The sequence below is a fragment of the Molothrus aeneus genome, chromosome 6 (assembly GCF_037042795.1).
Source record: "Molothrus aeneus isolate 106 chromosome 6, BPBGC_Maene_1.0, whole genome shotgun sequence".
Lineage (NCBI taxonomy): Eukaryota > Metazoa > Chordata > Aves > Passeriformes > Icteridae > Molothrus > Molothrus aeneus.
In genome coordinates, this window is record NC_089651.1 from 41041762 (window position 1) to 41057172 (window position 15411).

The 15411-nt window shown below is 39.6% G+C and overlaps 1 protein-coding gene across 1 annotated transcript in view; it reads right to left on the minus strand.

Moving 5' to 3' along the window:
* Window positions 1-1113: 1113 nt before the first annotated feature.
* The window catches only part of SPTLC2 (serine palmitoyltransferase long chain base subunit 2), a 77546-nt gene continuing 63248 nt past the window's right edge, over window positions 1114-15411 (minus strand). The window contains exons 10-12 of the mRNA XM_066551912.1: window positions 14403-14538; window positions 12257-12386; window positions 1114-7186 (exon numbers count right to left, since the gene is read on the minus strand). Of these exons, the coding sequence (XP_066408009.1) occupies window positions 7067-7186; window positions 12257-12386; window positions 14403-14538 (386 nt within the window). The 3' untranslated portion in view covers window positions 1114-7066. The remainder of the gene's footprint in view (window positions 7187-12256; window positions 12387-14402; window positions 14539-15411) is intronic.

Genomic DNA, 15411 nt, shown 5'->3' on the forward strand with positions numbered 1-15411 from the left:
GGGGAACGGGCCCCCCCTATCCGGAGCCGGCCCGCGACGGGCAGAAGCGGGGCTCTGTGCTCCCCGGTGAAAGCCTCGGCTGTTCCTGAATTGCGGGAGAAAGTTTCTACTACTCAAAAGAAGTCTTTATTTCATGATCTGCTGTCTTCTGCACCGGCAGCATCTTATCCAGCCCTCAAAACCTGTTGGAAACATGGAGTGGCTGTTTATTTGGGGTGTAAAGAGAATCTTTTCCAGCATTTCCACAGGCGTTCATAAGCCTATGAAGGAAATTAGGGAAAGGACTATGAAAAAATTATTAGGGAATGACACTGAAAGGAGGTTTTGCAGCCTACTGAGTAGAATTGCCAGTGCTGGCACGGTCTCAGAAAGGGAGACCTAGAAGGGAAAACCCAACATTTCTACAGCAGCCTTAGCGCAAAGCTGCAAATCACCTGGGCCCATTTGTGTACCCACAGCTAAAATCAGGACCTGCACCTCCTTTTCAAATACTGACATCTGGTTTATGCAGACTTAGGGCTGAGATGAATGGAAGGAAATGTTTAAAACAAGACACAAACTGCAAGACAGATGTGAGGTCAAGAATCCCATGCGAGATGTATCAAGAAGCCCTTTCAAACATCTCATTAGCAGCACAGCAGCTGAGAGCAGCCTGACACTCTTAACAGCACCCAAGGGTAGCAGCCTAGCTTTCAAGCACAGCAGCTTTTTGGGGCCAGCACCGAGCTAGAGCAGGCACTCATCGTGGGAGTGCTGCACATCAGGAACAGCAGCTACGACTGCAGGCGTCTTTCCACAACAGAAGCGGCTTTTCTAGACTGCACATCAAAGCTCCTGCTGTACGATGGACCAGAGACTGCCAAAAACCAGATAAGCATCCATCTCTCATGCAAGGTTTCCTGGCTCTAGAGTACAAGGCTAGAGGGGAACAATGATCTGAGCTCTCAAACAGGCGATGGTGTTACCCAGTCATTCCAGTATAAAACTCATGTGTTGAATTTTTTTGAGGTTTTTATTTTGGTGGTGGGTGGGAAAAGGACTGGGAAAGAAGAGAGTTCAGTCTCCTTAATAGGGAAAAGCCTAATTAACGAAAAAAGTGCCAAAATCATGATATAGCCTTTTTTTAAAGTCTTTATTATGCAGAACAGAATATATTTGAATGAATTTTTTCCCCAAGCATTTTTTTCTCCAGTGTTTTTTTTTAAACATGCATTGTTACCTTTTTAAAGCCAATGTACCATCCATTTATCTTTTTCCCCTGCCCACAAAGCATCCATATTCATGTTAATCACAAGTGTAAAAAAAATTAGACATCTGGCATAAAATATTTTTTTTGGGGGGGCCCATTTAAAAATTTTATCTAAAATGTCTTATCTACAAAAAAATCCAATATATATGTACATTATAGCAACACAGAGGCATAAGAATACAGTGCAATTTAAGATGAAGTGCTGTGACTTGGTAATTCTGCCCAGGGCTTGTGGAAATGTGGGCCACCATTGGCTTTGGGGCTGCTTGCCTAAAGCCTCAGGCTCCAGCATTCCTCAGTTCTCTCTCAAGTGGGTCTGAGGTTAAGATTGGGAGGCTAGAGATGCATTAAGCTTAATAAACCATTAGGGGGTAGCAGAAATACTGCCTGAATAGGGTGAGCTTTGGCAAAAAAAAATAAAAAAGAATCTTTACAAAGGTCAGATGGCTTGGTGCATGTTTCACCTCACTGTGGGTATTTTTGGAATGGCACCAAGCCTTGGAATATTCACGTGAGACCTGTTCACCTACTGCTGAGGAAATGAATTTGCTAGCTGCCACTGGTTCTGAAGTCCCTGACTGTCTCAGTAAGTCTCCCACTTTGAGCAGCCCAGGAACAAATTCCTGATGGGAGTACACAGAACTATGTAAGCTGCACAGGAACATCGGTGCAGAGAACTGCACTATTTTGGCTTCCATGTACAGACATCCCCTTAAACAGCTGCTAGCCAGGATCACACACAAACTGAGTTTTAAACCTCTCCCTCCCAAGAAAACAGCAGTACAAACTGCTTAACTAAGAGCACCAAGTATTCTTCCGTGGGGTAAAATCCACTGCATTCCTCAAGGTCAGGCTTAATTTTAATTCTTCATACCAAGAATCACAGTTTAAGGCCTTCAACACACACCACAGTCATCATCTGCTTCACCCAGCCCCATTCGGGGATATAAGCACAACAGCTCCAATGTCTGCAAAAAATGCTTCTCTTTTCAGTGAAAGGTAAAGCACAATACTTCACACAAACACTTTATGTTTGTGCTCTAGTATTACATCTGAATCCTTGAACAGGTGAACAACTGCAAGGCTGGGAATGTTTACAGGAATACAAAGCCATCAGAATGGCTTTGGAGATTTTTTTTTTCTTTTAAAACCATGTTCAGGTTATGCAGGTCAAATGACTCGCTTTTCCCAAATAGTGGTCCAATGCCACCTGCCACCTGGGTGTCAGGTCCAGCACCAAAGCCACCAATGCACCTGCCAAGGGGTCATACTAAGCACTCCTGAACAGCTCAGCACTTCACTAGTGCTAAAACAGAACAGACTGCAGGTGCCTCAAATCTCCATGCAGAAGATGCCATCCACACAGATCCCAGCATGCTTGACACTTTCATAGGCTGAATATAAAGTGTAAAAATAATATATTTAAACTGCATACATTCTGACTGAGCACTGGATATTGGGATACATTTCCACAAGTTTCTTTCTCTGTGATGCAGCAAGGGGGCTCATGCATAGTGCTCCAGATCCAGTGCTGCAAGGTTTTCTCTTAGATGAAATGAAGAGTCATGTTCATGCTTTCTTCCAACCTCTCCTATGACCTCCCTGAATGGATAACATGGCTTCTAAACAAGCAAACAGCTGTAGGTCAATGTTTTTCAGAGGAAAACAAATAAAAATTTGCACAGAAGGAGAAGAAGTACCCACTTGGTGTGGAAAAGTTTTAGAGGAGTGTCCATTCAGGCACTGAAAACTGCACTCCTGATTTAGGGATACTTGTTCAAGTACACATGAAAGATCCCTGTACAGCTGAAAATAAGCAATATTTGACTACCCCTTTTCTTCATCTCTGCAGTATCAGTCCTTCATCCACACAGCACAGAATTGCTGATTTTATGGGCACATTTCCCTTGCCTATTCTTTGTGAAGGTGCAGCTCTGATAGTGAGTATCACATCTGCACTCTTTGAGGAAACAGCAAGGGGAGGGTGGGTAATGCAATCCCTTCAGATGTTTGGTCAGCTTGCTCCTGAGTCTTTGCCTAAAGCAGAAGCATACTGCTACACCCATAACTCAAGAACCAGAACTGTTCATTAAGGATGCTACTTAGAAGGGAAAAGATAGAGCAACTAGAGAGCTAAATAAACCATATACATACTATACAAAAATTTGCGTCGTGTAAAAAACAAAAGTGAAGGCCCTGAATATTCTGACACAAAAAAAAATGGTTTCTTTTCTGCCAAAGAACTAAAGGAAAACTATGAATCAGGTTCCTTAAGACAAAGATCTACTTGGGAAAGCCAGTTTCTAACAAGAAGCAGATCTCCCACTCTTTGCTGATGCTCGGTAATAGGAGCTTCTCAATTTTCTTACGAGTGAAAGAATATAGCCATTAGCCTTAAAAACAGTAATGGTTCTAAACTCTTCACTCTGCTCAAGAGAGGCAAAAACTTGCTTGCTTAGTTCTTCAGAGAGGTACTGGGAAGGTAACTATTGTATATTTGAGTAAGTTTAGCCAATATACAGTACTGAGCAAAATCCTTTGTTCAAAAGCAGCCTTCATTTTCTTTTCAATTTTGCATCTCTTAAGAAATACCAGGAGTCATTTTCAATTAGAATGTCTCTGAAAAGTTGGCAGGGACTGAAGTTTTATTTCTTAAGCAGCTTTTCCTCCTTTGTGATCTCTCAAGATTGGTTCTTTCATTCATTTCTACTGCCAGGAGAAAAAGGAGACAGATTTCTGGTCAGTACATAAATATCAAAGCAGCAATCCATCCTACACATACTGTGACAGCATACATACTGTAGATTTGCCTAGCACAAACCCTTACTGGAGTTTTTTCAGTAGATGCAAAAAGGTTTTCTTGGCTTTCAAGCTCAGTGAATTACTGAATTAAAAGTGTGAAATCTTGGGCTTAACTCTTACTTTTTCAGAAGCAGTTTCAAGAGGTTTCATAGTTTTTACCAAACTTTGGCAAAACAGCTTCTCTTGAACAAAAGGCCTCAGAGAGGAGTGGGGGGGTTTGCTTTCCAAAAAGGATATGGCAAGACTGAAATGTAACCAAGTACTTTGCAAATGCTAACTGCCAGAATTATTTCTGAGGTGCCTTTGCAACTCAAAATTCAAAGTTATATGCAGACAGCGTGCCACAGCAGACAGATACTAAAAGGCAGAAGCTTGAACATAATTTCCTCAACAAGTGCAACTAGAAACCAAATGGACACTAGTAATTTTTGAATACTATTTCAGAAGTATTACACAGGATTTATCTATATTGTGAATATTTTTCCAGATACTTTTCTCCCTTCCAAAGAAAAGCTGCTCTAAAACTGATTCCCAGAGACAAGGTTGAGATTCAACACTTGTAGAATCTATGATAACCCACTTCTAAACTAATACTTCCCAGTTTCTAAACTGAGTTGGCTATGCAGCAGACAAACACACTGTGCATTTGTGAATGCTTAAAACCAGCTACCTACTGATCCAAGCCTTTAAATTGATCAGTTTGTCTGCTCTTAAACTATTGCATGATCAAGTTAATAGGATCAGGGCTCATGTCAGGGCTTCCTGTACTAACCTCCTCTTGTTCCCTAGTACAATCCAGAGAGAAAAAAAAAAAAAACAGTAAAGCTTATTGAAGTCAGAAAGCAGGTAATCTGCTGGAATGTTAGAGCTAGTCCTGGGCAGAACATGAGTGAGAAAGTAAGCTCAGCTAACTGCTGTTTATTAACTCTGCCTGAACACATGAGACTATTTCATAGCTACCCAAGCTGCACATACAGACTTCTCAGATTCTGCACTCACTCAGCTCCAGAAGAAGAGCCAACCAACATTAATGGACTTAGACAGAAACAGTTAACTGGACCTATTTTCAAACAGTCAATTTCAGTTCTTCTCATATAATGAAATTTCTGAAATTCAATGGTAAACCAGTGTTTTGAAGTTCCATTACATTAAAATGTAACAAGATCTATAAATGCATGAAGTTAGATAGTCTATAAAATAGAAACCAATTCTCCTTTAACTCACCACATGTATTTGCAGGACTGCTTGGTTCTAGTGGCCAAAACACTCCCTCCCTGTTAGTTGCAGAGTGAACATTAAAGAACTTTAAAAGAATTTTTTTTCAGCACCACACAAAGAGCCTTGAGTTGCTCTCTGCTTTAGTATTATGATGATCAGTCTGTTTCTAAAACGCTAGTAACCTGCAAAAAGTATTTTGCCAACCCAAACTGAAGAGCTGGCCCAACCCAACTGACACAATGTTAACATTTTACTATATTTGCAGAAATCATGTATGTCTAAATATAAATTACAGAAACAAACTATACTGCAATTGACTCATTTAAAACTTTTGGTACCTTTTTGTTGATCCATTCTGTTCACTGAAAGAATTCAAGATGTAAAGACTAAGTAGCAGACCAGTTCTAAGGTGTGTTAGAGCAAAGGCATCTATTTGAAACAGAGGGACAGTATGAAACTTGCAAATAAAGACTCCAAACAGCAACTGGCTCAGAGAACACTCATTTGAGCAGTGTTGATCAGAAAGTAACAGAAGTACAAAAGAATAAAGATATCAAACTAAATGCAATTGTGAGGACATTCTCTCTCTTCAGGGAAGACCTACAGATATGCAGCAGCTGCCAATGGGGACTTTGCTGGCCAGCCAAAATGTAATATATGACTGCAAGATTCAAGCTATCCATATGCCTAACAGGGCCAGTGAAGAACACCTCACAGATGACACGAAACAGAGAGCTAGCATAGCAAAGGGCAGCAGTCTTTCACAATCTGCATGAAATAGATGGTTCTCCTAATCATCACCCCTTGTATAGGCCTGCTTATTGAGGAGGCTTCGTCTTAAGACTAACCATGAGACTTGCTCTAGTTTGTTTAAACCCAAAGGCTCCCTTCTAGGACTTGGCGACTTCTTCATGACTTTATGATAATTCCAAAGCAAGAGAAACTAACCTGAAGATGAGAAAGCAACACATATACAACCCATATTTTTTCTTTTTTTTTTTAACAGAAGTATTAAAAACAAACCAAAACAAACCCCTCTCCATCACTTACCCTCTATCAAAAGGACAATTAGTGTCAAAACCAGGAGACAATCTGGTATCCATTCTGGGAAGGAAAAGAGGCTACAGTTCCAGAAGTCCTTCTGCCCGTGGCTTACAAAACTAAATAATGTTTGGGAACAATGGTCCTGTCAGCGACATGTCAACAACACATTTATTTTAAAAAGGCTAAATTCAAGTTTTAAACATAAGTAACTGCAAATGAAAAAAAAAACCAACTTTGGTTGATTATCCATCTTGTTAAATATGTCAAAGTTAGCAATCAACAGTTTCTCTAGGAAGTCTCCAGAAACAGACAGGTCAGCTCATTCCTAATTGGGAAGATCAGACACCTAGCAGTGACACTGAAAATGCTGCCATGCCAGCGTCACACATGCTCACAACATCTCAGCCAGCATTTGGGAGGCTAATGGTGCATACAAAGTCTGAACTAATCAGCCACAGCCAACTTAGATTGCTGTGAACTCATTGAGACAAATAAATAAAAAAAAAGCAACAAGAAAAAAATAAAGCCAAGCACCTCTAGGGCCAGACCCTGAAGACACAGAAATCAAAGAATTTTTTTCTCCTCTCCCTATTTACAAAATGCCATTTAGAGCTGATGTGGCCACTTCAGTATTGTGAGGAAATGTCTCTTATACTAAGCAGTCATAAGTGTGTTGTTCACGGATGCTGTGGCCTGTGTGCCACGGAGTGTCCCCTGGGGTGTGTCCCCCCCTCTGAGGCACATGGAGGGAGCTCAGTCTTCTGTTTCTTCATATGTGGTCTCATCAAACGGCCGGTCCAAGAGCGGTACCAAACGGCGACGGGAATATTTCAGTTGCAAAAGGTCCCCAACTTCATTGATTTCTTTTAAAGCCTGACAAAGAGATCAGAGTAGATCAGCAGAGGAGACAGATGCAAGTTATCCACACATGTTCCTTTATGCATGCCTATGCAGACTACTCTGGCAGCCATTTTACTTGAGATTTTACTCTGCTAGAAGCCGGTACCTTCAGAAGTGCATAGGATTTTTTTTTTTTCATTTTAGAATTCAGAAATTTTGAGACCACATAAACAGCATTGGTCACTTAACTGAAAGTGCCTGTGCATCCACCTGACTACTCCAGCTCCAGAACAGGATTATAATATCCAGCAAACCCCATGACTATTTGTAGATAGAAAAACAGAATAATGTTCTTCCCTTCCTGGAGGTAATGAAGCTAAAATAGAAAAAAAAATTTACATTTTGTTTGAGGTTTGACTCCTCCTTGTGTATCATTCAATTTGAAAGCAACCTTTGTTACCAAAACTGATCTGTATTTTTCAAATTGCAAAATAGGAAAGACAAACTATTGGAAACTATAATAGTGAACTAACAAGTTCAATAGATGCATTTGTTATATCTACATTTGGTTAATTTGCATTGTCCATATACAACTACAGATGAAAGCTGTGTGTCATAAACAACAGGAGATTTTTGCCAGACAATCCAAGGAAAGAAAAATAAAAAGTTATTCTGGGCAGGGCCCTAAGCATTTTCTCCTTGGAAAGCAAGTCCCACTGAAGTTGCCACAAATGCTGCATTCAAGCAACCGATGGCCCAGAACATTCTACTGAATTAGCACAGCCTTTCACCATTTTGACCTGAACTCAAATATTATGAAGTTTACCAGAGATCAAACATCTGCTTGCGTAAGAAATGAGGGAAGTCCCAGCTCAGTTAATCATACTTCCATTATGTTGCAATCTCTGATAAGACATCTGTCCACACACAATAGGTCTGTTAAAAGCCAAATCCTAAACTTCATTTTTCTACAGAACACTCCTAGAGCAAACTACAAAATAAATCAGTTGCTGCAGACAAATCTGTGATAGCACATGATGCTAGTTATTTTATATAGGCAAATGACAAAAATTGATTCAGAAGATCACTTTCAAGTCCAATATGATTTTTTTTTAATTCAAAGGTTGGCATTCTTTGCTGCCTTGAATTGTAAATTTATTGAGATAGGTACATTCAGCATTGCTTCAGAATGTCACTAATTCAACACTGATGCTCCAATCTGCGTCAAATGCTTGTCTCTTGAGGACAGTTGGAAGATGGGGGTTAATAGCTCTACATGTTTTTTCTTCCTAGATGGATAGTTCAAGTTTTTGTTTCTTTAAACAATGGCCCTTCATGCTTGTTATATCTGGCAGCAAAAACCTCTGCACTCTAAAATCTGGGGGAATGACAAACCCAGAAGCTGGACCTCGGTAAAAACAAAACAAAACAAAGTGTGGGCACAGTCTGCCAGAGCCTTAAGTAAAGATCCCATATGGAAGCAATTTAAAGCCGAATTTCTGTTGAAAGAGTATGTTAACTGTTATTCTTGAATGCAGATTTAGGATTTTATTAATTTAAAACAAAAAGGACCATGTGACCAGCAAAGACTACAAAGGAAATGGCATTGGTGTACTCTGACTTTAGGAGAGTGTAATATATTTTTCATCATTGAAAAGAAAGCACAGCCCACAGCGATGCAGGTTATGAGGGACTCCACTCTGATCCTAAGCCAAATATTTTTAGGCAAGGAAGTTTTATTTACATAAAACAGTTAAAATTTTAACTAAGTACTGTTCCTCATTGTGTGGGTGTATTTAATAAGAACAAGGAAGCATTACAAATATTATTATTTGCAAGAGAAGCCTCTCTTCGCTATGCTTCAAACCTGGTTAAGTTTTGTTTAAAAAAATACCACAAGAGCCCTAGTTAGCATCCATGAATACACAGATGGGATACCAAGTTGTCTCCTCTGTTGGTGACTTGAAGAAGCTGTCTGCCAGCTCTCCCCAAGTCCATTCATTTTAGTTCTTCCTCCTCCTGGATATTGCTGCCACAGTTAGCAAGGGGGATTAGACCTGAGGTCTGCCTTAATGATTAGCTGCCTGAAATCAATCCCTTTTCACTGCATCACAAGAAAACACTGCACAAAGTCACTGACACAAAGACTTGCTCCTTATTAACTCTTCTTGCCAACGTTCTGGGTTTTGAGCATGCAGCTATTTTGAACCATAAAGGGGGTTATGCTAACTTGGAAAAAAGCCTCCACATACTGAGCTAAATCAGGATTTCTTCATTCACTTCAAAATTCACACCTCATTTTGCTCTGGATTAATTTTCTTAGCAGACAAGCTCTAATATATTGAACAAGCATTTCCTCAATTTAGCACATTTAACACTTACAGAGGTACTCTAGCAATGAATCTTACGTTAAGTGCACAAAATTTAAAACATTTTTTTGGAAAATGCAGAAGGAATTGACAGAAAAAGAGGTTTTTAAAGCAGAGTAATAAAAGTTACAGATAGATTTTGGAAGAGCGCAAATGTGGTATTTATACAGACCCTACAAAAGCAGCTTATTATGGCAAAGGCCCCAGCTAGTCACTAAAAGAGAAGATCAAGAACCTAACCAACTGTAAAATTGCACAACTGCTCAGGTAGTGCCTGCACATCAAGTTTGTACAGTTTCAGTTTTAGAAAGAGTATGCCAATTATGCAATATTATTTAGAAAGAGTATGTCAATTTGCAGCAGTATTATTTCAGACTTCAGTTTCCTTTATTTTCCTTCCTCCCATCTCTTAACCATTCATCCCCACTCCACGCCCACCTGTCCCAGAAGTTACTGCTCCCTCATTTGTGTCAATGAACTCAGGTCTATTACCACACTATGAGCCAAGTCTAATACTATTTATTTTATACAGGGCAAAAGGAAGCAAAGGAGAGGTCTTCTCTGAAAGTACTGGTTCCAAACCTTTATTTGGAAAAGAAACAACTAAATAGAGATATTTAAGAGAAGAGTAGCAGGACAAGTAGCTGGGAAGGAATTCCTTAAGCAGTCTCTTGTTGGAGTGTTAGGGAATCTCTCACAAGCAGAAACAACTCAGGAGCAGCAAGTACAGCACTGCAGATACACGGCAGGGTGATACTACTCAATGACACTACACATAGATTACAAAACTGCTCACACCACACACTACCTTACTATTTTTTTAACAGAAATTAAATTTAAAAAGTTTCTAATTTTAAGCTGTTGATTTGTATGTAAGTTCTGTAGCAATCAAGTGTGAAAAGGCGGAGTCTTTTTTCTTATAAGACATTAGTAAATATCTGTTAGATATTCTATTTGCTGTTCACATATTGAAGTGTTACCACCTGATCATATTTGGACATGGGGCATGATTTCCCCTTCCTTACTCTGTGACTACTCCCAATCACCTTGTCCACAAAATGTTCAAAAATAGTTTCAAGATTTTTTTTCTCTACAATCTTCTCAAGATAAAGGCAAGGCTTTTCAACCTGCAGTTCCTTACACTTTTTTGCCCTTCTTCAAGAAGAAGGTGACATTGGCTGTCTTCCAGTTCTCAGGAGCCATCCCCAGCCACCATGAACTCTTTCTCCAAAGATGATAATCAAGAATGGCTTTGCAGTGACAGCCAACTCCCTCAACACTTGTGGACGTAGCTCAGGTCCCATGGACTGGTGCATGTTGATTTTGTTTAAATGTTCCCTTACTGGAGCCTCCTTCACACCAAAGGTAAGTCTTTACTGCTCCATACTTTTCCACTAATCTCATGATCTCAGGATTCCTAAGTCTCACCAGGAGGCTGAGACAACAAAGGCACTGAGTACCCTTGCCTCTTGCATGCATTTCTCACCTGATTTTCCTGTGCCATTCAGCATCAGTCCTCCACATTTTCTCTACTCTTTCTCTTGCTACTAATGCCCCATAAAAGCTCTGCCTGCTGCATTTGATGTCCTTTGACAGACTGACTTCCAGGTGACCTTTGGTTTTCCTGACCCCATCCCTGGTCACCTGTCTGTGCCTGCATGTTTTACACACTTTCATGATATATTTTTCTTGGTTTGTTCATCCATGCAGTCTTCCCACCACATTTCCTCTCCTTTAAATCAGGATAGATCGTTCTTCAGGGAAGGAGTGGGGAGGAAAAATCAATTAACTGTCCTGGACACCTCTGCTCTTTGAGACTGTATCCTATGGTATTCTTTCAAGTAGGTCTCTGAACAAGATAGAGTCTACTCTCATGAAGTCCAAATTCATGACTCAACTTAGTTTATATTCTGAGTCACAGACCCTAAAAGTGGGGAAAAAAGTGCAATGCAGAACTTTGGCAGTGCCTAAGACTGCCTATATACACAGGTCCATGAAAAAAGATTATTCAGAAGACTCAAAATTGAATGTAGCTACCACAGCAAGACATACTAAGAACAGTGAGACTTATTCATATAATCCTCTTTCAAATCTGTTAGAGAGTAACCACCATCCTTACTTTTTGAAGGCAGCATCTCCCAGCTGTGATGCTGGCCTCCTTCGAGGGGACCTCCATTCCCCCTGCAAGTGCCACTAAGGGTAAGCAAGGCACTGCATGTGGTACAGACTCACTAGGGCAGGGTCATTTAAGATACAGTGCTCTGAAGCCTTAAACAAGAACAGGAATAGTAATCTCTGGAATAAAAATTCTCACTAGTAATCATGTGCTTCCTTTTGAGAGGAATATGTATGTTTTGGAGATTCTCAGGCCTTTTTATTTTTTTTTTCCTTACCATTAACATCTAGGGTCAGAAGATGCAAAATGTTTCCTTCTAACCCCTTCAATGCAAGGTATAGCCTTTAAAGAGGGTAAAAAGCATTGTCTCACAGGAATGAGACTGTCTTCTTTTAAAATAGGACAAGAAAAGTCCTGAGATTTACCCTAAACAGGCATTCCACACTGTTAAAGCAAGGAAAGAGATGGAGTCATTGCCACCTCTATTGCAAAGGGCTTTGAAGGTTAGGTTCAACCATGCTGTGTACCAAACACTGAACCAGTGCACAAAACCCAGACAATTGTTGTATCTGTTTATTAGCAGGCACGAACAGAAGGAAGACAAGATGAGACACTTACTGTATCAAGCATCTCTTTGGTATGAGCTGCAGACAAACAGAACCTGGCTCTGGACTCGATGATGGGGGTGGCGGGGAAGCCCACAACCACAACACCGATGTTCCGCTTCAGCATCTCACGGCCAAACGCGCTGCCAGGGAGAAGGAGACAGTCACAGTCATTCCAGTGCTGGCAAAGCAGGAGCTGAAGGGCTCAGTATGGCAACCCATACAGGCCTCTGCTGCAGCAAGGCTGTCACACCAGGGTTTGGAGCTTCCAGTGCTTTCTTTTTAGAGGCAGAAAGGCCTGCTCACAAAAGCCTTTTTAAAATTCAATCCCAAGGTGGTCCTTCTCAAAAGGTTCCAGTGTATTAAGTTCTAACAAAGATGAAAGATTATATGTGGCAGAGACTGGTCTTTTAGCAGGCTGTTTCTAAATGGATCTGTAACCTAAGCTTGGAAATCTTTCCAAAAGGAAAGAGTGATTTTGGCTCAGAAGTTTGACTATACAAGGAACCCCTCATGCTGCAATGCCCCAAAGCAGACGTTTCTGCAATTTCAAGATATTTTGTTTTCATGAATTTAATTTTATTAAAGTACATTACTGCATCAGAGAATGCACCACTTTATAAGTATCATGGGAACCAGTGAATCACCACAGTAAATTGAGATAATCTAATATGATACCTAATATTTTTAAGGAAGGTGCAAAAATATCATTCAACTGTCACTCATTATCTTCAACAAAACAAATTCTTAAGGAGACTAAAGAAAGTAGTGGCTGTGATTTATACAATGAGAGGGACAAAGATCTCGATCAGATCTGTAATGGCAGTACAGTTGGGGGTGTTTCTACAGGCCAAAGGAAATGGTTAATCCTTTTTAACAGACCTTGTTGTGAGAAGTAGCAATGAACTTAAGAGGTTTATAAGAACGTATAAAATAACATTCTTTTACTAGGTTCTGCCACAACTGTTTTCCTTATAAATAGGTGCATCCTGATACACTTCATTTTGTATCCATTTATTACTCTCAAACTATTTTAAAAACAGGCTACAAGGGACAAAGAAAAGATCAAGCAAATCCAATGCAGATCCTAAGGGCCAACTCTCATCAGAGTTCTCTGTTCTTGCTCATTTTAAGTAAGATACTGGCCCAACTACTCAGCTAATAAATATTTCCATGAACACTTCCAAGGAAAAGATTTTATTGACTGGTAGAGAAGCTGGGCAGTGGAAACAGCTGCCTTTGTGTGCTGGACATGTAATCTGCAGCACCCATAAAGCTAACGGGCCTTTTAAAACTCTGTTACACTGAGAAGGGTGGAGAATGAGGGTATCTAACTTCATAAAAAGTGCCAGACTGAAGCCTGAGCTAGTCAAGTACCAGAGATGCTGAGTACAGCATAAAATGAAATTATGTTTTCCAAATTTGAAAGTGGTGATGGAGCACTGCATTATACAGACCCTGAAAAGTAGTGATCAAAGCTAAGCTGTCCTTGAAATCAGGTTTTTGTTTATTTTGAAAAATTTTTCAATATACACTTTATGTATCCTCCTTGAAGAATTTTAGCCTTAATTATCCACACAGCACCCCACAAATCTGCAAGAATTTATAAACCTAAGTGCTACAGTTGTTTTAGTATTTACAATACCAATGCCTGAGTGATTATATCTAGACCTCTTAAAACCTAGGAATTTATTAAATATATGTTGTTGTGTCCCATTATGTTCCATCCCCACTGTTTTTCCTTTTCTAATTTTCAAAGTTCATAAATGAAAATGTTGGCTCCTTCTGATCCTGAGAAGCTAGCTGAAAGACTTCCCCCAATTACTTTTAATTTTAATTTCCATTCAATTTCAGCTCCTCTTTAGTGTATTTATACACTTTACATATAAATATAATGGAAACACACAACCCAGCCTTTAAAACGTGACACCCAGAGGCAAAATTGCTTGCCTGAAGTGCTTTCTTGATGCCCCCCAAGCTACAAGCCTCAATTTTCTCAAGATCACTTAGAGAAGTTTCCATATTTTACAGGACTCAGTAATGATCATAAAAGCAAAAATCAAACAAATTTTTTCTTGTATTTAGAAAGCTCTTCATACATATTCTTATCCAACCTAGCTTTAAAGAAGATGGGTAAGAAGTTATGCAGTCAAACATACCCAATTTTTGCTGGCATGTACAGCATCAGAGGCACAACAGGGGAATCTTCATTTCCATAGATGATAAAGCCCATCTCTTTCAGTCGTCTCCTGAAATATCTCGTGTTCTCTGCTAGCTGCTGCACACGTGCTCTCCCTAGAAAAGAATTGAAGGTGGGACTGAACTCAGTTGCCATAACTCACATCCATAACTCCAATGCAAGACCTCAAACTAAAGTACAAGATATTAACGTCCTGCTTGTGCTTACAGAAGCGTTAAAAATAAATGCAAATTGGGATTTGTACTTTCTTCTCCTTCATGTAACCAAGATCAATCATACATTTTCTGACTAGTCTGAATAGACCAGGAAAGGCACAACTATCAAGTCCAAGTACTGCCTAGTTTTTCCATATCAGACTTTCTTTCAATCAAGAGGTACCTGGCAAAAAAAAGGCAGTTACCCACTTTTAAACAAGATTCAAAGTTTTCTCAGAATTCACTAGTAAGTGCATCTTGAAGAAGAGTTTGCTTACACTATGAATAATTAATGGAAAATCTATTGAATCAGCTGGTGTTGCTCACCGTGTTTTATCCTTCTTGCCTGCATTATTGTAAATTACTACTTTCCTCTTTAGATCTCTTTGCTGAACTATCACGTGGCTGCTCCCTAACCTTTTTCAGTTAAAATGAGCTGGGTTTAAATTAAACCGATTACTTCTGATAATCCAGCTCAGTTCAGTTAAGTGGCAGCAGCCAATTTATCATGTATTCAGCCATTTCTGTAGGGATTCTTTGATATTTGTCAAAATTAGTAGATATTAGACAGCTAGTACAATTTAAATATTTCAAATGTTCAGATATATGTATAGAACAACCCATTTATCAGCTAATTAAATTCTGGCCTACCACACTGTGTTATGTTCCTCTATTGCCCAGAAAAAGGTTCACATCATCTCACTTAAGCAGATCATAATATATTTCTGATCAACTAATATTCTAATTTGCTTATGAGATTAAGCACTGTGCCTT